Raw genomic sequence first — 23,676 nt, 5'->3', positions numbered from 1 at the left:
GTTGCCAACCATCAATGGGAATACACTTCTCATGAAAAAGAATTGTTCAGGCTGCTCTATAATCATGTACATGCTTTCATGCAGTGATACTAATGCCAGTCCACAGAACTGTAAGAGACTGATAAGCCAGTATTGACACCAGCCTAAGTGCTACATGAGGACAGACTGCTCAGCTTGCATGACTTGTCAGCAACAACTAAAGCGGTCACCAGCAGCCACTGATAAATGCAGAACTGCTCTTGGGATGAAAAGTTTGCAAGTGATCGAGCTATCCAGCAACATGCTGATATTCCAGAAGGGCCCAGCAAATTCCACACCATCTTCCTCCCACTGCATGTTAACTCAGCCTCCACACCAGTCACCTTGTAAAGCCTTGAAACCTTGAAGTGGGACACGCGTCGAACCCGTCACAAACTGCAAAAGCCTTGCCCTTCTTTCTTCATCAAATGTTTCCACCGCTTGCCAGAACCACTTCACAATATTGCTATCTGCCATGCAGTGCTTCAGACGTGTGTTTGACTTCCAGTCATTCAGGTCTATCTTATCCAGGCCTCCTATGATTAGCTGTTAATGCATTAGAAAATGCTTTAACGTTCAAAGTCATTTCAGGTTTGTAGCTATGAAAACATACATGGAGTCATTTCACAAAGCCCAGCATTCTTTATGCACTCGAGCCACCTTCCTGGTACACAGTAAAGCTCCAAAACAGTTTAGAACAGGAAGTAAATCTCCCCAGTTAATCTGCAATGAAACTGAAGCCCAGGATTACACCAGAACTGGAATTTTCAGAAGTCAGAGTCAAATGCCCATTCAAGACCTGCTTTTTAAATCTAGCTACCTGAAAAGTACAGTATATCTTCATGAGGATACAGCACAGACTTGGATGAAGTCTGAGTTGACACTGAGTTGACACAGACACCGTTTTCCTGATCTGTCTTTGTCCTAGAGCTGCTAATAACCCACTACAGGGAAGTGCTTCTCAGCTTATGGTTACATCCTAATTGGTCCGTTGTCCACAGCTGACCACTCACTACAAAAACTTTGCAGCTGTTTTTTGATGTTGTTTATGAGAGTGTCTGACACAGACCAGACGGATTGCTTCAATCTCTTTTCCAGATGAAACCAGGTTGCAAAATATTGAAAGAGGAAGTCATTATTGGCCGTGAATCTAACCAGCTACCCTGGCAACGACAAACAAATGGCATACGGGAGACATCATCACTCAAAACAAAATGTGTGTCATATTCTAAATTTCCCATAATATTCCACAGTGAGTATTTCATTCTAAGAGCTGCCATTTAGCAGCTTTTTGTGCCACCACGATGGTACCCACTTAGACTAATTTACAGTATCAGGGCAGTTGTGACCATCCTAATTTGGACAGTATTGAAATATTAATTGGATTTACAATCTGCCTTTTCAAACAACTAACTCATGGAACACAGTAACTTCACCTGAACAATTGTGTGCACAAACTACTACCATTGAACTATTTCTTCCAGTACCTCAAACAGTCTACTGCCTTCTTTAAAATAATACACAAAAAGTAGGAAGAAAAATGGTGTAGAACTCTACAGCTCAGGATTAATCACAAAGACAAATTAATTTTCTGTGTGCTCTCTCACTTCTACTTTAGCTGCTGTAAACCATGACTTCTGTGTCTATAGAAACAGACGTATTAAAACAGTCACTGAAGAAAACAAGCAGTGGGGCAAACAACAGGTTAGGTCTTGCCAGCAGCTCTTCAGGCTTGCAATGCTCCCTGTCTCTGCCCAGACCACCTGCTTTGAGCATTATGCCTGCTTACACAACACGGTGTATTTGTCTTCCCTGTTCAAGCAGTCCTCTCACTAACATTAACCCAAAGCAAGTCTAGAATAAAACAGAAAGCGTTTGGTTAAACAAATGCACAGCCTTCTGGTAAATAAATGGTGATAAATGGTGTTGTTACTTATTTTCCAATCAGTGCTTGGGCACGGAACATACGAGTTAGGAACTGATATTCCAAGCGGATAAAATGCGTACCTCAAGTTCCTTCTGGTCAAAAGGCTTGAGGAGATGTTGGGGAATGAGTTCGTTAAAACCTTTCTGCAGAGCCAAGAACTGTGCTTCTATGCCCCTCATAAATCGCCAGTTCACATACAGCCTGGGGGAGGAAAAAAGTCAGGGTGATAAGCTGGATAAGACTGGGCTTTTTAGAGCAAGGCTGGAAAAGTTTACAGAGCAAGTTTTAAAAGACAGTTTGTTGTATGAAAGAAGTTATTAATAATTCCTTTTGCTATCAGCATTTAATTATTACACCATTAACAGACAACACAAAGTACAATTTACAGCTTCTTCCCAGGCTCTCCTATGTTAGGTGGCATGAGAGCAGGTCGTTTATGACTCAGGTATCTCCCTCTGAAATACCCAATATCATCAGTTCCACCATATAAAAAAAGCAATGCCTTCGCTGCCTTCCTGTCACTGCAGGATATGTGTTTGTTCTGCAATACCTGACATATTCTTTCTTGTTCTCTTCTGTCACTGGAATGTTCCTGCCGTTTGGTTTGAGCTCGTGCTGTAAAATCCTTCCGAAAGCATTGTGTTCCACACAGAAAGTGTGGTCCAGAACCGGGGTGATATCGTTCTCTCTAACAAATGAAAGACAGAAGGGAAACTTTGTATTTCTGATCACTTGCAGGGGCGATGCTGGCAGCTCGTTATTTGAACACAGTCTTCAGGATAAACCCAGGAACCATCAACCTGCATTCCACACCACCAGAGGAAGCTGCCACAACCACTGATTTCTATATGGCTTATTGCCTGCTCATCAGAGCCCATCAGAGGTGTCGTTCTCCCCACTACGACTGTAGCAGTATTTGGGATAATGAATAAGTAACTAAACCCTAAACACACACACAATGATCCCATTTGCTGTCATGTACTCAGTGAAGCACAGAAGAAATCAATTATTTTATTTTCAATAACACACCAATAGCTTTAAACATAAATTTAAAACAGTCTTTATGAAAAAGTGACAGTGCAAAGCAATGCTAAAGAATCCCAAAGCTACACCTAGTGATGATGGATTTTGTTCTAAATTGTACAAGTACAAAGTTCAAATTAATTCAATTTATTTTCTTTTTAATCAAAATTAGTTTCCCTTCTTTTTTTTAATTTTAAATCCACGTTTTCTTATGGCCAAAGGTTGTACTTCCAAACTCAGGAGAGTTCTGAGGATTTTGATACTGTAGTATTCTACCACACTCATGCAACACTGAAATTAGAACCTAATTTACTACAAGGAGGCCTAACACAGCTCGCATGAGCATTTTTTCCTCAAATACCTTGAGCTTTTTGACACAGAAATGGTTACTCAGGAATCCTGTACCCATCTCCCCCACTACTGACGCTTCTATTTTCTGTAAAGCACGATCTTCTCCACAGCAAGACAACTTACAAATACAGTACTTACAGAATCCAGACTAAACTTTTGTGCAGTTCTGGGTCAACAGATTCCAGATCAGAGAGCTGAATGGGTTTCCCCAGGAGCTGTTTATAAAAGGGCACCGTGAACCCCCCATTGATATAGTGTCCATGGAACACAGCCAAACCCATTATCCGACCAACAAAATGGAAATAAGACAAGTGGTCCTGCAGAGAGAGGAGAACATCAGGCAGCACAAAGGCATTCTAACACTGACATCTGGTGGCTATTTCAGTATAAGCCATCTGCAGCCCTCTGGGCAAAAGGAACCACAATTTTTTCCTCATAACATAACCAAGAAGCATTTAATGATTAAACATATCAAGTCTCTGCACTTTACCTAATAAATTATATACAAGTGCTTTAGACCTTGCAAACAGAATTGCTGCTCATTTTAGGGCTTACATCAATACAAGGCCTCCAATAGTGAGGAAGAAAACACCCAAACGACACAGGAGCTTATTGAGAAAGGGAAAGCAAGGCTTACAAGCCCCTGCAGTCACAGAGACCATGCAGTGTCTGCACCATCACCTGTAGTTAAAATGAAGAGTACTTTTACCTATCCCAGAATCAACATGCACCCCAGCCAGCACCAAGGAGTCTCAAATGACAGCCAAAAGATTTCAGGTACTTATCAAAAGAGAACTCTTCTCTCATGTTACTTCTGTGCAAACCCTGCTCCTCTGTACCATAACAACACAAGACTTGTTAACATGTTTTTACCCCACGTCACTGTATGTTCTTATCATGAAAAAAACAGCTGCAATGATCAACTGCAGGAGACAAGCTCTTAAAGTACACATATTGCTCAGAAGTCAATACTTACAGGGTTGATAGAGGAATCTGGATTGATTTGCAGCATGTAAATATTATCTGTAGAGTACTGGAAGAGTCCATAGTATGGATTCAACATTTCATGGCACAGTAAATACAACCATTCTCTGCCAAGAAAAAGTGTTATTTTAGAAGAAAGCAACTTGCATTTAAACTTCAGACAACACAGTTATTGTGAACCATTAACACAGTTATCAGTTTCCTAGCTTGGTTTTGGTTTATAAGTAATGAAGAAATTACCATGAATTAACATAGCTAGTAAGCCATGAGACAATGCCATCTCATTCCTCACCCATTCCCTAAACACTGTCAGAGACATATTTAAACAAATCAAGTCTGAGCAAGACTCACTGAAAAACACACACACACAAAGAAACACCAATTTCACAGCTACAAAGCGTCAGAAAAACTGAAATCCCACCTTGCTACTCCTCCATAATCCAGGCCTTCCTCGCCTCGAAATTTTACCATAAGCCTCTTTTTCAAATCCTTTGGCCTCATCTTCATTATCTGACGGTAGGATTCCTGTACACGTGTACACATATATTTATAGGTTGGGGTTTTTTTTAACAGATTAGACATTTCATTTCTTTTCTATAATTAGCTCTAAGAAGCTCTAAGAATTAGTGTAACACAGATTTTTTACTCAGCTACAGAAAACATTCTGCTAAAGAGCTAATCTAAAGCACATTTCAATGACAGCACTAATATTTGTTGGTGTAAAGTCCACAAAAAGCTTAATTCCCTTTTGCTGCAAAGGTACTTAAAAAATAATTCAATCTAAGAATAGAAGAATGGCCAATTAGAGTTACCTCTTGCACACTACATACACAGTGGTAATAGCAAGCAGATGCCATTCCTTTCCAACTGCTTTCAGCAGTTTTCAACTGCTGTCATTTCTAAATGAAAAAGAATGCTCAAATTTGTCAGCAAAATCCATGTGAAGTTTACATAATCTAGCTTTGCTCATGTAAGGTGAAAGACTTCCAGCAACTAAACATTTGCATTGGCAAAAGAACCCCAAACTACTCAGAATCTCTTCTTACCAACGTCCACGTTAAAACACGAAACTAAAGGAATGCTTTTTCTTTAATTTAATCAGAGTTCTGATAATCCATGTGATACCACTGGATTCACCAGTTCTCTCATTAAACAGACTTGATGTAAGATCAGTTTCATTAAACTTGAGTAAGAGAAGCTGATATCAGTAGTACAGAGACCATCACATACCTCAAATATTTCCTCTCTGGATACCTCAATGCGGCAGTGACCTGCCTGTGGCTGCTGAAGGGAGAGCTCATGTCTAAGAACTTTCAGCTTTTGCACCAAGTCTCTTTCATATCTCTGTGCAGGCAACTCTTCACCCTCTTCCACAGACCCCTCGTTTGGAGCTGGCAGAGGCTGCTGGCTGGGCTCTTTTAGCTGGCATTGATGACTTTGAAAGGAAAGCAAAATATTCATTCTAGAAGCATTACAACAAGGAAGATGTAAAAACAATAAAACTTTCTGGTGCTTCTCCCATACATCTTGAAGAACATGAAAAGATCTCTAATGAAACAACAGCTTTATAAATGGAACCATCTAACAACTGCAGTGAATTTTTTTTTCCAGCTCCACCCAAAGCAGGGATAACACAGTAGAACAGAACTGCCTCTACAGTTATTGGAAGAGATATATGTACGTGTCCCACATAGATGAAGCTTCAAACATCCTCACTGGTCATGCCTTTATTTGGGCTGAGGATCCATTTTATTTTTTAGGTAAGAGATTCTGCAGTAGGTTTCAAGCACAGCCAAATTGGATCCAAGGCAAATTCTGAACTCAGGCACGATGCACGCAATCAGGCTTCTTCCAGGGTCAGTTCTGTAACAGTGCAGCTGCTTTTGCATGATGCAGAGCTTGAATTGATTACATCCTGCTAAACCTGAGCTGGCTGTGCACAGCACCAGGCGACCCGACTCCAGTTGGCTTTATATTCCTGTTGTCTGGAGCTCAAGGGAGCACAAAGCCAGCTCATGTCCACCACAGAACTGAACTGCTAAGCCAGAGAGACATGAGTGGAGTGCTGTGGAACTGCCTGGCAGATCCTCCACCCCACACCCCAGCATTTCTAGAACTGCCTATTTTCTCCAACACAACTTGGTGCAGTTTTATCAAACCAACTTAAAAGATCAGCATTGTGCAGAAATATGCAAGCCCTCCTTGGGGACTGCAAAGCATAATAAAAGCAGTTTTGTAGAGACTTTGCATGAAGTTTAGACAAAACTGGGGCTGACAACTAACATTCAGACCCTGATTAGACCCACACAGAAATCCACCTCCTTGCCTATCTGTTGCCTAATATCATTACACACTGATTTTTTTTTCAGCCCCTCATGACTCCCAGACTGTAGTCAAAACTGTACAAAAATAAATGGTTTAAGAATCCAAACTTTAGATGAATTATTTATCCTGCAAGCTTCTTACTTCATGATGTGATGTAGTCGTGGATCTGTGAATTGCGTGGTTCTGTTGTTATGATCTACAAAATATATTCTTCCTGAAACCGTACTCCTAACTTCCCAACCTGGAGGCAGAGGTCCCAGCTCATCGCAATTCACACTGTTAAGGTCTCTGAGGAGGAAAGCAAACAAAGTTAAAGCGCTGCCGAAGGGAAGGTGGAAACAATTACATTCAGGGCATGGAGAGGGGGAGTGAAGTTGGCTCTCAGAGATTCCGGGCTACGAAGGTCTCAGCAAAGAAGCACACGATAGCTACTTTAATGTTGCCCTTTTAGAATCCTCCATCTAAGCAGTGCAACTTTGTAAGCTGTCCTTGGAAGTAACAAAGCCACGCGGCTTAAAAGTAACCTCAACATGCAACACCATCATTTAGGCAGAGCTGCAAAAGGAGAGGGAGATCTTCCTTGTAGCAAAAAAATTCACAGAAAAAAAAAAAAGAGAAATCCTATTAACATTAATGCCAGCCGTGCGCAGGAAACCTACAAATGAAAGGCCTCCAAAGCAACCACTGCCTCCAAATAAGCAGGGGGTTAAGAAGCCGAGGCAGCCAACACTAAGATCACCTAAAAAGAAAAATTCACCTCTTTAATTAGCAAGGTTAGAAACTTAAGCATGAGAAATCGCTCCCAGGAAGGCTTCACTGACCTGGTCCCTCTCATTCCTGATAGCTTCAAGGTGCCGTTCTTTGTAAGCGCTGCTAAAGGCAATCACTCACCTCCAGGTACACAATAGCAGTGAAATCCAACACTCAGGATGTATTTACAACTCGAGAGTTTAAAATGCTTTAGAGCTACCAACCCGTGCAGTAAAATACCACAGTGGCAAGAAAAAGAAGGAGGGGAATCTGGAGACTTGTTTTGGCAGAAATGCTGTGCAGGGAGGGATTCTCTGGACAGCTGAGGTGAGTTCATCTATTATGCAGGGTTGAAGACATCACTGTAGATTTCCTTACCTAAATCTAACAACCCCACCTCAGCATAAGGGTATGAGAGGCTTTAGAAAAGGTGGAACAATTTGTAGATCAAAGGCTTCATTACTGTCAAGGGATGGCATAAGCCAGCATGGGGTAGACAGGGAGACAGAGGAGCCTTTGTTAGGCTCCTAGAAAGAAGATTATAGCTGTAGCCATTTGTTTCAATCAGCTGTGCATCTGAAAGTGCTTTAAGATTTGATTACATCAAGTTTTAACCTACATCTGTGCTAAATGCCAAGGTTACATTTTTGCACTGTAACTTGGTGGTAAAGCAAAGCCATCTCCACTTCTTGAGAGGAACGTGCCCACTTACATTGCTGGTAAAAAAAATCTGGCTCAGATCTGCAGCAAAAAGAAGCAGCAGCTTTCATTAAGTAAATCAGGATCACTTGAAGAAGAAATAAGGCTTTGGGCATTCAAGCCAGACTTGAGTGACATGAAGAATGAATATTGTCATTTCTTCTTCCAACAACACCAGCTAATCTAACATCAGCTATTTTATCTCTCCCTAAACCTCATTTTTTCATATCCTCCCATATCCTGTGGCTATATCAACACTTTTGCTTACACTACTGCATATAATATTTCTAATATCCTGTACCACACTGGTCTATCACACAATGAACACAGCAGCTGAAGAGTTACTCCGTGCTTTACCACAGAATTGGGTGTGCAGTGAAACAGCCCAGATTCAGAGCTCCTCAAGGAAGACAGACAGACCTTAGTCACAAAGACCTGGATTAAGTGCAGGTTAAGTTTTAAAGAGGCTTTTCTAAATTAATCATGTGGAGGATCCGTATTTCCTAGCTGCAAATCATTGGTCTGAAGCATAAAAACCCCAACACTACTTCAAGTTTAAAGATAACAAGTAATCTCTCTGCTTGGGTTGTACAAGAATGGGCACTCCTACAGCAGAAATTACTAATCCAACAGCCAAAAAGCAGTCACTTTTTTATTTCATTTGTAGTCCAAACAGGTTTTAAACAAAAAATATTTGATTCAGAAATCCAACTTCACAAAACCAATAATGAAGTCACGTTGACATTTTTGGAAGGGTTTGTCAAATGGTTTCCTGAAGGACTACACACTTTTCTTTGCTTGTTTTACATGATTCACTGGTAGGTAATTCTCCCTTTCAAAAAGTCATATTTAATGTATGGCAAAAAGCTAACTAGAGAGATCCAAAATCACCCTCTGCTCATGTCTCTCCTTTAAGTTTAGAAAGTCCACTTCATAATTATTATTCTTAAAGATTTCACAGATTTTTGCTCTAAAAGACCCAGCTTACATCTGTACATGCACAGAATCCCCCCCATGGCCCCGAGTTTGTAACTAGAAATACATACCTTGGTATCCTAGGGTCATGCCAGGTGCTAACTCCAGTCTGCGTGTGCAAAAAATAAACCTGTCCCTGTACCGTTGTTCTTTGTTCTGTGAAGATGGATGGAAGATTATGGTAAGGCACAACTCTAAAAAAAACCAACCTGAATAAACAGTTTGTTTGAAGCCATTAGAGCACATTGCCTTTCTGTCAGAGCTAGGAGACAGTATTTGAGCCATCCCACCTGATCTCTTGCAGCACAGACTGCTTTGCCCTTAAACACAGTCCTCACAAGTTTACTTGACTGCAGTTCAGCAATCCTTTTCAAACTCAAAAATCCAGCATGTCTCAGTTTGTATTTTTATTTTTAGATCTTGAGACATCTCAAACCCCCAAACTGGATTTCTTTCCTCCTAGATTTGGCGTGCTCTTTTCCAAGCTTTAAATTCTCCTTAATCTTATCCTTCCTAATCTTCTGTACTACTGGCTTCTTTGCTTTTATATTTTCCTGATCTTTTCTCAAATGTGGGCTCAAACCTACACGATACGCCAAGGGGGAAGGAAAAAATAGCATTACTGCTCTAGTTTAAAGAGCTCTTTACATGCGTTTCTCCCTAGATACAATGCCAAGATTAGCAGTGAATTTTCTGTAACAGCATCACACCACAACCTCATGTTTAATTTACCATCAGCCCCTCAGTGTATCCTGGAGTAGACAACTGCTAATTAGACAATCTCAAACTTGCAGCTGCACTGCTCAGTTCCTTTTCCAAAATGCAGACCATCAGATGCTCACGGATACTGCACGTCCTAACAGGTAAACCACATCAGGATGGTAAAATGGGAAAATGTCCTCTGAAGCCTTTTGAAAACTTAAATGTAATGGTTCTGGAAAATTCTTACCATAGCCTTCAGGTAGGTCAGGAGACTGGTGACCATGAGGTCTGTTCTGAGGTGTCTGTACATGACCTCTGACTTCAGGAGTCCGAAGGCGCTGTGCCTGAAGCCTCTGATCTTGACTGGGAGACTCTACAAAGCGACAATTGCCTCCACCTGCAGCCCCTGTAGTGTCTGTGTAGGGTGCTGGTTCTTCCATAAAACAGCTCAGTGGCCTCCCTGGTCCAGAATCTTCATAAACCGTTCTGAAAATGGGGAAACTTCAAGATTTTCCATCACAGAAGTGAATGTAGAAACAAATGTCTTTCTCTCTCTCCCTTTCTCTCTCCATTACTTCAAGTAACTTCCAACCCAAGATATGCCATTTCCTTACACCAAATTTCTTAGCCAAACAGAAGTGCCAGAAGCACAGGTAACAAGAAATATCAAGTCCTTGTCAGTTCAGCTGATTTTCTTTGAGCAAGCATTCAGCTACAGCTTTACTACCTGTTACGTATTCCCAGAGAAGTTAACACTCATTATATTCTTCCCACATATAAACCTGTTTTCTGAGGAAATGTAAAGAAAGGAATCCTTACCCTTCATTCTCCAAAAGCCCTCTGCAGTCTACCACAGAACCTCCGGTGCCTATTCTGTCCCGTGTCTGTAAACTGACTGAAATAAAAACCAAAGGCAAGTTCATAATTGTTCCCTAAACAACAACAACAAACCAGACAACCCACATTTACACAGGGTAAAACACTGCAGAACACTAAAACCATACTGCACACATGAGAGCACATCACTCGCCCCAGCTCCCCCCACAACCCTGACACATTACTGACTTTTTAAATAGGGTGGAAAGACATGAGAGGCATCACATCATCAAAACTGAAGCTGATTCTGTTCCTGTGAATATCAAATACCAGGCCCCACATCTGCATTTCATGGGGAAGGTGAGCTGGGAGGAAATTGCTCACCACTAGATGTCATCATAACGGTGAGAATTCTGATTTTGCTGAACATATTGATGTACAGCTATTGAAAAGCTTGGGCTCAGGGCAGGGCAGGGGGAGGATGGCATTGAAACAGCAATTTGCAGAATTTCTTTTACCTTCTTTAGGTCCCTCCTATCCAGGTGATGTCCCTTTTGCCTGTCATCTTGGTCCAAAAGCTATTAGTTTTACAGTAACATTTCACCCTTCCAGAGCTGCAATAGGAACCTTGCCAAGTGCACTCCCTCTTCTTAATATTGTTTGCCATTATTAAATAAGAGCAAATCAACTCGTTTGTAGGAGTACAACAGAACAATTGCTGTTATGTAACCTAATCCCATTAAAACCTGAAGAAACAACACAGAAAAGGCTCTGAAGCAGTAACCATGGGTGTCTCTTTCAATTCATCATTTGCCCTGATGGTGTATTTAAGAAGATACATGTTTAACTAAGAGTATTCTTACCCACTATTTGGCCTCGCACAGCATCAGTATCCGTGGGATTTAGTTTGCATAGATCCAAACGCTGGTCTGCAAACAAGAGTTGGAAACATCAACAAAACACGGAGGGGCTGGGAGAGAACACTACTCACTACTCAGACACAAGGCAATGAAGGTTCCTGACTGTGCCAGGCAGGAGCTGCTCTTACATCCGGTGTCTTTTAGCCTGCTGATGGCATTGGAGAGGAGTCGCACACACCCCAGGAAGCCAGCTCCCTGTTTCTTGTGGATTTTTTTATGGTTCCATACACTGATGGTTATGGAATCTGTCTTCCCAACATATCTACAAAAAATACGTATCAGAAGAGTCATTTCAGAAGAAAACACCACCTCACTCCACAGCATTTCTGTGCTACAAATTCTGATACATTGGAGTACGTTGGTCACGCTCCTTTATTATAAACACAGAAGTGCTTAAGCCTGGAATGGTGTTATTAATGAGTTACTGCACGTTACATAGCACATTTAATTGATATTGCTGCAGCACAAATTAACCACAGGCAGCCCCATTAAAACCTCAGCATCAAACTAATTGATGTAGAAAACTTTCTTAAAATTTATATTTGTAATATTTTGAAGACAATGAATCACTGCAAGGACAATCTGTTCTAAAAGCTGAACTGCTCACTCCACGCCGTGGTGCTCTGTACCTAACATACACATATCTCCAAATTCAAACACCTACAGGCAACAGAAGCAAACCTTTACTAGCAGGCAGTTTTCTGTCATTGCAAACATTAGTCCTCCTCAGCAAGTATGATTCTTCTTGGTAACACATGATGAAGCACCAGTGGCAATTCTTCCCTTTCATCTATCAGATAAATGCCTGCAATACATATATATATCTATACACACACACGAGTTTACTTATGACCTAAGGAACAACTCACAGATCATAATGCTGGTTCCATTTGGGGTCCAATGTGTTCTTCACAGTGTCAGTTGAGTGGCACTGACCTGACCCATCAACAACTATTTTTGCAAACGGGTCAGGAAGTCCTGTGGAAGGGAAAAGGGGCTGTTACACTTCGTGCTTTTTGTTTTGTTTCTGCCCAGATAATGATATCATCAAGTCCTGCACGTTTTCTCCCCTCAAGAAAGGAAAGGTGCCATCATCCCCAAACTGAAAATAGAGAAAGCAGTTCCTATTTAAAGAACGAGGTACTTCTGCCCTACACATTTGTATCTGCCATAAATAGTAAAACTATTTAGGAAACAGGCGAAACGTGCTTAATTTAACAGTGCTTAAATGCTATAAGCATACTGGAAAGTAGGCATTTTTATTCAATCCTTAACATAACATTAGACTGCAGCTCTGGGATACTTTTCTTGCACCCATGGCATGTTTTGCAAATACTTCCACAAGAGATGGATGCTACTGGTAACCCACAGAAAGAAGTGCAAGTAGCAACCTGCTTGTGGTGTCATCAGCCAGACTTTCAACAAGAATTTGAGATCCTTGGTCTTTCCAACACTGGAGCCTGCATCACCCAAATACAGTTCAGGGCAACGTGTGTTTGTGTAGTAATGCAATGCTACTGCAAGCATGAGCCACAGAACAAATCACATCCAAAAATGAGCCAGGACAGTAAAGCACAGTCTAGAGATAAACCTCATTAAGCAAGAGCAGAAGGTTATACAATTAAGGCATACTTACTGAAGAAATCTTTCTTTGCAAGATTCTTGGCACATAATACTGCAAAACAAAATATCACAGTAAGAAATCTTCAGAACAAATAAAGCCTTGCAGCAATCACACCCCTTACAATACTACCAGGTCTTAATTCCTGTAAGAAACCCAAATGTTAAACACGAGCATCGTTTTCTTTATCTGTGATTGGAAATGCACTTTGCTGCTTTGTTCCGCTGTTGCAAAGTATGGATTTATTGCACGTCTCTTTGTGCCAAAGCCTCCTTGTTTTCTATGCTACATGCTTATGTGCTTCAACAAGATTTTGCTGCACTTGTTTCACTCATCTTACAATGCAGGTTTTGAACCAAGAATGGTTCAGGGCTCCTGGAGGTGACCTCGGCACCAGGTCCTAGCAGACACTGTGCAGCCTCCTGCTTTTCAGAGCAGCAGTACAGCCAACTCTTGGAGGTGCTGCTCCAACAGCCTCAACACCTCACCAAAACAGAAAGGTTTGGAGATGAACACGACTTCATCGAGGAGAAAACAGAAATACTGAGGGAAAAGACAGCATCAAGAATTTTTCCTTTGCAAGGGCCACAATTGAGACATCATTTCCCTCTCTACAATTCCACTCAATAACAGAGAGGTTAAGGCAAAAATGAGATCAAGAAACTTGCACCAATCTCCATTTCTACTTGGTCCATTACCAGCTACAAGCCTAAATTCTGCTGTTTAGTAAGGGCTGCTCAGCACAGCCTCAATAATTCAAGTAGCTCAGTATCCATTAAACTCTTAGGCCAGAAAAAGTAACTACAGAGCCAAACATGAAAACATGAGAGCTCTGACTCGCCAAGCACCAGGAGAAAAAAAGAACCAAGAAAAGTGTTTATAAGACTGAGCCTTTGAGGGAGCCTCTTCCCCACCAAGTTCTATCCTTCAGCACGAGGATGAACGCTCACAGATAACTCAAGATGGTCTTTTCCCCTGGCACAGATGCTTCTCATCTGCCAGGCCCTGCACTTCCAGCAGCCCCAGCAGCATTTGCACACAGCAGCTCTATGCTGGGCGCAGTGAAGATGTGCATAAATATATATTTCTTTTGCACTTCCACTGGAATTCCACAGCAACAGCCCATCAGCTGAAACATCCGGCAGAATAAGGACTGCCTCATCTCACACGACAAGCCAACAGCCCAGAGCCATCCCAGCTTAACACAGATGTACACAGAAAAAAAAAATACACAAATCCTTCCGTTTTATTAATAATTAAAGCAGCCACTGCATGCAACTATTTTTAGAATGGATTAAAAATTATGTGCTTCTGAGATTGGTAAACTGCATGTTCAGAGAAAGCTCCTCTTGGGCATTTTAAGAGCTGACCAAAAAGGAGAAGTCTGCAGGACCGTGGCAATTCAGTTTGAAATAGAGCAGGGTGACAGAATCAGCTGCTGCTGCTCTATGGAAGCACAACAAGGCAAAGCTTAATTTCCTCCTCCCAGCCAGGAAAAAGAACCAGCAGAGCAGGCAATGAGTACAGGCAGAACCAGAACCAGAACGTTCCAGCACTCGCCAAAACGAATTTTGAAGTTCCTCTGAGTGGTGGAGCTTTTTCTTTTTTAAATCAAATAACTCATCCCACTTTCCTTCCCCATTCGAAGAACACGTTATTAAGTTGGACAAGTACTCCATCTGTAACAATCTGCATATTCTCTGGCTATACAATTATCACATTTACTTTACATTTCAGGTGTGCTTTCTAGAGCTCACCAGCAGCCGCAGCTTCTAAAGCTGTTACTAAAGAATTCTACTTTTCAGTTCATTCTTTTCTTTCTGCCACAGGCTTTCAGTTCTATAGCAGAGGAGCATGGTTGCCAATTTGCCAGTTGCAGCCTGTGAAACCCTCAATTTTAGGTTGCAAAAAACCATGATTCTTTCTAGTAAGAACACTGGCGTAACAGCTAGCGGCAGACAAACTTCTGTGGAGCAACCTGTAGGAACAGGCTGCCCAAGAGGGACCTCTGGCTTTGCTCCACTATTTGCATATGAAACTCACTAAGAAAAATATTTTCAAGTGCCCTATCACTTCGAGGGGATACATTTCTGAATTCCAGTAAAGCAAAAAGTGACAAAAGTCAGCACTGGGATGCTTGGACATGAAACCACATCAGCAGCACCCCCAGATCCGTAAAGCCGTGCCCAATTTGCTTCTCAAATGTCCAGCCTCCAACAGGACCTCAGTGAATCTGCTCTGGGATCTGGCTGCTGCCACCTCAGACTGAAAGCCCTGAACTCAGCTGGATTTACCTACAAAAGCTTAAGAAGTTACTGAAGTTACCCCTGCATGGATGTTGCTGCCCGGACGAGGCACAGGGAAAGGGATGGATGCTGATCTGCAAACCGGCCACTCTGCTCAGGCTTTGCACAAAACCCAGCATCCAGCCTTTGCAAAATGCTTTTCCTTTCTTTCAAACGAGGCTTATGGCCCACCAGCAGGAGAAATCTGCTCACATTTGTTGCAGAGTTACAGAAGGCACTGATTCTCCTGTCTCGGACATTTACATTCTGCCTTCTGAAAGCCTTCTGAAAGCCAACCGACTTGTTCCAGCTTGACACACTATTTGTTTATGCTGCACTCCGGATTGCTATGCAGCACTCAAGAACTTCTTTTTATACTGTAGATCCCAAGGAACACTGAAGCAATGTCTTCACATCCCTATTATAATATTTATAAAGGGATGGGAATGTTTTTTTAAGCACCTGACATTACTGAGATAATTTCAAAGGCCAAATTAGCCAGCTGGGTGAAGCATTAATGTGAAAGCATATTTGGCAGAGGGTGAAGAAAGGATGAGGCTTAGACAAAGTCAGGATTCACCCTGCGGATTCAGCGCAGCCCGGGGGAGGCGAGCAGTTCCGTGCCAGCCCCCGGCTGTTCGCCCGCTCCCAAAGCAGAAGTGAATCATCTGTAGGAGCTGCAGCAGGTGTAGGAAGGGAAGCACGGCACGGCTCTGCTGCCTGCTCTGAGCCAGGCTGAGCGTTGCATCAGAAAGCTGCTGCTTCACCAGCGAGCGGCCTCTGGAGCGTGACCGGCCTTCCTGGGAAGGAGGAGAGCCCGGGTGAGGAACAATTAAACCTCCCCAGGTAAACAGAGCTGCCTACAAATGTGCTCAGGTGCCAAGTTCCTCCTTCTCACTGGGCTCGAGGGATAGCTGCTGGGCTGCAGGGAGGCCTTTCACTCTGCTGTTTCTCTGCATCGCCAGTGCATTCGCTCACACCTAACATAACATTCCCTCAGCGCAGCGCTATGCTGCTATCGTTGTTTTCAGGTAGGTGAGTTTTGCAGCACGCAAAGATTCAGCAGACGCCTGAATGCAAAGCAGCATCTGCGTTAGGGACTGCAATAATTCACACTTTGCTCCGTGCTCTGAGTGAAAGGTAAGCACCTCTTTGCTGAAATGAAGGACTTTTACTCGTGGCTACAATCTGAGCCAGCAGCATTCAGCTGAGCACTCCAGTTAGAGTGGGAGACAAGGCCACCCAGCAGCACGGCCACGTCTTCCTTGGGAAAGGGGGAAGGTCGTGCTGAGGGATGCTGGCAAACAAACCTCTCAGCCATCTCTGGCCTTCCCTTTGATATTCCAGGTTAATCATTTGTGCTTGTGCAAACACGCTGCTAGATTCCAGGATATATTCATTTTACTTTCTGACAGAAGGTAAACACAAGGCCAGCAGGCTAATGACGTAAAAAGGACTTCACTTAGTATTTACTTCTGAGCAGACCATCTTTAATCATGGAGATACACAGCATAAGCATTAGAAGCACTGCAAGTTGTCAGACTCTTCCATCTTGAAAAAGTCTGCAGAAGACAGCACAGAAAAATAATGGGCTCCAACTGTAGAAAATCTTCCACAAACAAACAAAGACTCACACAAAAAAGAAAAAGCACAAGCATCAGCTATTTACCACATGCTGCTCTAACAGCCCAAAGCACCACAGCCCACAATTAAAACCTTTGCTGGCCCTGTGATGGGAAATCACTTCCCATCCCAATGCTTCTACACAATTTGTGTGCAAAGTGCTGAGAAATGCCCCCAGCCACCCCCCCAGCGCCCTGAAGCAGGACTCTGCTTATCGCCCCTCTTCTGTGCGCATAACCTTAAATGAGACTTTGCTGCAGATCAAACGTTTGTTTTCATTTCTACCACCAGGCAACCCGTGAAGGTTTTTAAGTGCTTTGTTTTTCTAAGGCTGACAATCATTTATGTTTGATAGGGCACAAGAGCAAGTTGAATGGAAAAGGAAAGGCGGGTAAAGGCAGCGAGTGTCAAAATGTGGCTTCTCTGCAGTAAACCACATCACTGAACTGAAAGGTACCGTTTTATTCACAAATCGAAGCTTAAGCTGTCACCACAAAGGCCATGGTTTCTATTCTAGTCCTTTTCTTGTTTGCTTTAAGAATACTTGTAGTCTTCCTCTGTCTGCTTCAGACTGCAATGCATAAATCCACAGACTGCTTTAGCTTTACAGTAAGTGAATCACTGCAGTGCTTAATGCAGAAAAGAAACCAAACTGAGTCTTACCTCTGCCAAAGAAACCAATTCTCTGTACAGAACTAATTTCACACGTGCAGCCACTTTTGTGCGCACTGAGTGACCTTCATGAATGCTCTCAGCACCACGGTGCCAACCAGACCTGCAGTCCTCTACAAACCAGCCCCAACCCTCAGACTTTGGGGCTGCCACACATCACACCCTGGCATTTGAAGACTGCCCGTACTGAAGCTGGAACCAAACCTAACTGCCAGATTAAAGCAATGCTTCATTAGAAAACCTCAGTTCTCAAAGAGTTGCTGGATTTGATGCACGAAGCCTTTTTGTGGCCCTTTTGTGTAGGCTGCAGTGAGAATCAAAGCCTCTTTTCAAGGCATGCTTTCCTCGTGGGCTGGAACTTGGCTTCATGCAGCCAGTTGCAAACACTAGACAACTTTGAAGAGCTCTTCAAAAAACCACACACCCAGAAAAAGCCATTTTTATTAGTCCATTAACATGTCATTAAAGTATCCACTTTGCCAAGAATCAGATTTCCATCCTACCTAAGCATAAAAATGTCATGCATGAGAGAGAGTCCTCGCAGCACAAACAACAGCAAGTTGACAAAAGCCAACAGTTTCATCTCCAAGATTCCTAAAACTTACTCAAACTGACAAAATCCTCCTGGGCACTGACTGACTGCAGGTCTTCACATCCTGCATGTATACAGCAGCAGGTCTGATTAACCCTCCATAAAGTGAATCACTCAAAAATCAGTGCAGGACTATTGGAAGAACAAACACCACTCATTTCCAGTTGGCTGAGACTGCGTGCAACACGACCAGTAAAGCAAGTTTTAGAGTGAACCGAGATACAAACCTTGGAGAAACACTAAGAGTTATGGAATTAGCTGGAGAACTTTGCAGGGATTAATGAAGAGATCAATAGGAAGCTGAATTAATGCCGATGCTGAATCAGAGAAAGGCACAAATTAGACAAGTAGAAATAAGCATATCCAATTATCTCTCATACTAACTCTTCTTTCTCTTCTTTCCCCTTTGTTCACCCATAACAAATGCCTGACACAAAGGCTAACTCCCAGATTACATTTTTCATTAAATCCTATTATTGCATCAGTTTTCTTGTAAGACTGCTATGCCTTCCTCCAGTGCAGGCCAAGAACTTTCTCATACTCTCTCTGCAATCTCCTATTGATACTCAGTTTCTACTCAGATGTAAAACCCAAGTAACCCCAACCACTGCAGTGTTTGTTACTGCTGTCCTCAGCCAGCCCCAGATCTGAAACAGAGGTCACCCAAAGAATTTCTTTAGCCCTTATACAATGGGGCAAACTCCAGCTACAGTGAACTCCCACCTCTCACTCAAACTAGTTCCAGGGCCTTTTTGTCGCTGCTGTAGAGGGCAAACCTCTCAAAGTGACTTCAGCACCTTCAGCTTACCATTTCCCTTGCCCCTACAACGATTTCTTAGTTGTAGGGAACACAACCAGGAACACTGGGGCAAGAACACAGTAATTCTGCCATCAAGAAGTACCCTTGCAGCACGAGCCTCCTTCACGCCCTTGGACCTTTTCCTTGCAGACCATCTGGCGCCACATTCAGAACACAACCACGTTCTTTGCAAACTGGAAGTAAGAGCTAAGTTAGCTACTGCTATCCCCATTTCACAGCAGCTGGAAGGCTCGTTCTCAAAGAGAGCCATTCTCAAAAAACACTCAATTGACCACCCTTTAACCAGAGAAAACATTCACAGAACATGAAGTTATATATAACCACTCTGGTTTTTAAAACTCAGTCCTCTGCCGCCAAGACTCATCAAACTCAGTCAAGTTTTGCTTTGCTAGAGCGTCCACAAATGGTCTCCCAGCTCCCTGAAAACAGTCCATATGCTCAGGCTTCAGCTATAGTGTCAGCTTCTGCATACACTTGAGAGAAACAGAAGTACCTGGAAAGAACCAAAAATTCTTGTTAAAATATCACTAATTTGCCCCGAGATCAGAATACTGTTCTGTCTCATAGCTGACAGCTAAATGACAAGATTCATACTGGAACCAAACCCAGCATTTTACATTTACTCCACACTTGATTGTGCAAGCTGCAGTTACTGGGAACAGCACAGTTCTGCATTTCTTCCCTTCCACATCTCGTGTCTCCAACCACACGTACTTGAATAATTTCTGTTTTCAAGCAAAGAGCATTTATCAAGACAGGCTTATCTGCACAGCTTGCACATACTTGTGCTCGCATTTTGAAACAGACACCAACATGCATTGTGCAAGAGCATTGCTCTGAAGTTGAAAGCTTGCCACAAAGCTATGTGGCTCCATTTTCTTAAATTACATTTAAATAAAAACTGTGCTGAAGTCTTAATACTTCACTTTTATAGTTACCCAAGTGCTGAAAAAGCATCTGGAAAAAAATTCCTAAAGCATGAAAAACATGTTCCTCCACCCACATGCGCTCATAACTCAGATTCCAAACTGAATTTTACTAAGATGGCCAAAAATATTTTGCACTTTTAACACTTGGAGCTTTCAAAGCACCTTTTCCAAAGCACACAAGTACCCACGAGAACGGAACGCTCAACCCATGCTGCTCACAACAGGTGGAGCTGAGGACCGAGCTCAAAGCAGCCCCGATCCCGGGACCTCAGTAAACAACAGGTCTGTCCTGGAAAGGCTGGCCAAGTCTTCACAAATACAGAATTGTTCTTCTGGAAAGCACCGGGTGAACAGCAATGAATTATGAATCAAATTCAAGAGAAAAGCCAACGAGCACTCTAGAAATGAGTCTGAAACTATGCTGGTTTTCACTACTGCCTGGGCAGAAACGACCTTCCAACTCCTTCATGAGAACGAGAGCCCTTTGCAGCGCATCCTACAGCTAAGTCATCATTTAATTTAGGTGTGTTTAATTTAATTTCTCTGATCTCCACTTTCCTAAGTTAAATGTATGAAGTGTTAAGCACTGCATTTTCATTATCAAACAGAAGCTCACAAAGATTCGCCCTTGCAGTTGATCACTTGCTTACTAGTTCAGTACATGAAAGTCTTTTCCAATAAACATTCTGTGCACTATAAAACACAGAAATTTAGATCCCCCCTCTTCCCAGACATTCTCTGTGGGGCTACCCACACCATTAGCCCAGCTATGTTGTTTATAAGCAGTTTGTGAGACTCCACTTATGAGCACGTTTATATACGATTAGCAGCTTTTTTCCTCCCACAAAACGCCATCCAATTAATGGACTTGGAGTTTTTACAAGACATGCATTTCCTAAGTCCGATAGGAAAAGCAGCACAACTGCTCTCTGCTGCTTTATTAAGGAGGGAAAAGCAGAAAACAAAGGACCCAAACCAGAAGTAATATGTTTGAGGATGTCTACCACGTGTCTAAAACGAGCCAAGGGAGCAAGCAACGGCACCAATTCAAACAGCCCCAGCCTTGGGGTCCTGTCTGTGGTGCAAAACACTGCTGGAATAATGATAGGCACCAAACCCTGGGTCAGCTGCTACACCTGAGGCTATGGGGAACAGTGATGGCTGTATTTTGCAGCCCAGCATCACCTCCAGCTCTCTGCTCACTCGCTGGCCTGCTTCAAACCATCTTCCTGCAGTGCAGGAGGAAGAAGAAAGTTTGCCCTTCCACTGCAGATCCTGTGTCAGCAGGAAGCACCGTGCTGGAGGTCTACAGCCACGTGTCGTTTCAATGGGAACACTAAACTTGTAACCTAAAACACATTTTCTGTCTCCAAAAAGCAGTTGGTATTTATAGTCCCTCATACGCAGGTAGCATCAAGAATCGAACGTAATAGTTTGAACATAAAACACTATTCTGTGGGAGGAAAAATAAATACAATTTCACGCGTACTTAATCTCAATTTGAAAACTGAGATTTGTTTCTGTATACAGAGCCAATATTGAGCATTTTTGATATCTTACAGCAATTAAATAAGGTACAAAATCAACTCAGTAGGAACCAAATTTTCTAATTAGTTTGTTTTAATAAACAGTACAAAACTCACGCCTGGTTCTCATCAAACACTAAGTAGATTGCTTGCAAGCAACAGCACTGTTGTTTCAAAAATGAATGGTGTTAAGTCATGAGTAAGTTGTAGACTACGTAAACTATTAGTCATGTAGGCTCAAATGCATCAGGAGAACAATTTCAGTTAATTCAGATGGGAAGCTGTGTTAAAGCTTTACCTGTGAGCTGGGCTCCTAGCAAAGCAGGACTGCTTGCATCCATACTGAAATAAAGCTGCACGGGGAACTGAGGAAAGGCTGCTGGTGAGAGAGTGGCTGTGGTGACCCAGGACACCTCCTATGCTGATGTTAATGGCCAGCAAAATGAACAGCAAGAAAAAAGTCTTTAAAGGCACTGAAAGTAAGAAACAACAAATGTTGCTAGCTATTTTTTAGCACTTTAAAGTCTCAAACGTGACCACCGTGGTCAAACCATTCAAGAATCCACATCTCTTCACTCTTTCTAAAACATCAGAGCAATTCCAGTATAGAATTTTGGCAGAAAGATAAGTTTAGCCGACCTAATACTCGGAATACCAAAAGAACAAACCTTGGGAAAAACTGTGCAGTGGATTAAAGCTGATTTGCTCAAGCTCATTTCGTATTTCTTCAATAACTCTTGCAACAAGCAGTTGCTGGAAATCCTCAGCGAAGAGCAGCCCCTACCCAGCACTGCTCCCAGCACTGCTGCACCTTCACTCGCTATCACCAGAACAAATTCTGAGGGACACTGGATGACTTTTCAATAGCAACCATCAAACCATCCTGCTATTATTTTTTTGGTAAGGAAATGAAAAGCATTCTTTATATTTGTACCAGGAGAGGCATCGGCACTGCATCACCACTTTAAAACCACATACCTCAGGTAACAGATGACTTATAATTGTCCCCAGCTTCTAACACATACAGTCGTTCTCCGTGTTCATGTTTTAACTGAGGTATGCTGAGTGCTTTTTGGCATGTTTGGAAAGGAAGATAAAAAGTCTCCAGGCTTACGTAAAGCTTTTCAAAGCTAAAGGCCCCACACCGCCAAAGAAACAGCTTCATGTCCTTGCAGCTTTGCCTTCCTTATTGGCAAATCTGCCGCTCGCTTTGCAGTAAGCATGATAACAACCAGATGAGATGGAGGAGCACTGTCTGAACAGACCCAAGAGTGAGCTCGGATTTAAAACTGGGATGCTGAAAGTCAATATTCGGTGAAGAGTCAAAAGCGTGCAAAGGCCACGAGCAATGAGTTCGTTTTGTTCTGGGCTACTTAGCAAAGGGCCAGCCAAAAACTGAACCAGCTGGAACTCATTCAGAACAACTTCTTTCTTCCCCTGGCTCCCCGGGCTGCATTTATCAACCTGAGGATAGCAAGCATGCAGATCATCACGATGGAGCTGGTGCTTGAAAGAAGTGGCACGGCCTAATGGCCTGTGATAAATGATGCTTTGATCCTAACCTGGACCTTGGTACTGGGTTATAAACCATCCTCGTGTCCCGTGGGGAAAAAACCTGTAGGGTTTGCCCAAGATAGATAGAGTTCAAGCATTCTACTGACTTCTCTCTTTCATGATAATCTCATTACCAGTTCTTGTATGTATAGCAAGCAATTCTAACCTCAACTCTTTTGCCGGTTTCAGATGCTGTCAATACAAACCAAACAGTTTGGAGCACTGAAGTGGGAAGACTGCATTTGCTTTAAAGCACTTCGCCAAGAAAAGCCATTACTGCAAAAAAGTGCACCAGATTAGTTCAAAATACTACTTGGATACTTTGCTGTAGGAAATCTATACCAGAAAAGCGAAGTGAGCACTTTTATTTGTTACACACAAAAGACACTGCGTGCCATGAACGAAGCAGGCATCCCATGAGCCCCATGCCATGCCCTCCTGGCCTGTTCCACTGCACACAGCTGAGCCACAAGCAGGAGATCACCTCCCAGCCCCTCTCTTTGCCTTCATTAACAGCTCACATTCACATCACATCCATCAAGCCTCAGGATTAAAGAGGCACAT

At 42.5% G+C, this 23,676-nt stretch overlaps 1 protein-coding gene across 5 annotated transcripts in view; it reads right to left on the bottom strand.

Annotated features, from left to right (window-relative positions):
* Positions 1 to 23,676, bottom strand: part of SMURF1 (SMAD specific E3 ubiquitin protein ligase 1) — a 42,928-nt gene that overhangs the window by 4,869 nt on the left and 14,383 nt on the right. For 3 of the 5 annotated variants that reach the window (XM_042827912.1, XM_042827914.1, XM_042827913.1), the window contains exons 2-16: positions 13,127 to 13,165; positions 12,360 to 12,468; positions 11,619 to 11,752; positions 11,434 to 11,499; positions 10,574 to 10,649; positions 10,002 to 10,255; positions 9,124 to 9,208; positions 6,770 to 6,916; positions 5,534 to 5,738; positions 4,725 to 4,828; positions 4,296 to 4,410; positions 3,458 to 3,636; positions 2,496 to 2,633; positions 2,026 to 2,146; positions 363 to 564 (exon numbers count right to left, since the gene is read on the bottom strand). In XM_042827912.1, coding sequence (XP_042683846.1) covers positions 363 to 564; positions 2,026 to 2,146; positions 2,496 to 2,633; positions 3,458 to 3,636; positions 4,296 to 4,410; positions 4,725 to 4,828; positions 5,534 to 5,738; positions 6,770 to 6,916; positions 9,124 to 9,208; positions 10,002 to 10,255; positions 10,574 to 10,649; positions 11,434 to 11,499; positions 11,619 to 11,752; positions 12,360 to 12,468; positions 13,127 to 13,165 — 1,974 coding nt within the window. The remainder of the gene's footprint in view (positions 1 to 362; positions 565 to 2,025; positions 2,147 to 2,495; positions 2,634 to 3,457; positions 3,637 to 4,295; positions 4,411 to 4,724; positions 4,829 to 5,533; positions 5,739 to 6,769; positions 6,917 to 9,123; positions 9,209 to 10,001; positions 10,256 to 10,573; positions 10,650 to 11,433; positions 11,500 to 11,618; positions 11,753 to 12,359; positions 12,469 to 13,126; positions 13,166 to 23,676) is intronic. The other 2 variants (XM_042827915.1, XM_042827916.1) reach the window with 1 other exon arrangement.

This window comes from Centrocercus urophasianus, unplaced genomic scaffold, assembly GCF_019232065.1.
Source record: "Centrocercus urophasianus isolate 14NV4802_14NV808 unplaced genomic scaffold, USGS_Curo_1.0 seq_29, whole genome shotgun sequence".
Taxonomy (NCBI): domain Eukaryota; kingdom Metazoa; phylum Chordata; class Aves; order Galliformes; family Phasianidae; genus Centrocercus; species Centrocercus urophasianus.
The sequence above is the reverse complement of the archived record's forward strand: the minus strand, read 5'-3'. Positions and strand labels throughout refer to the sequence as shown.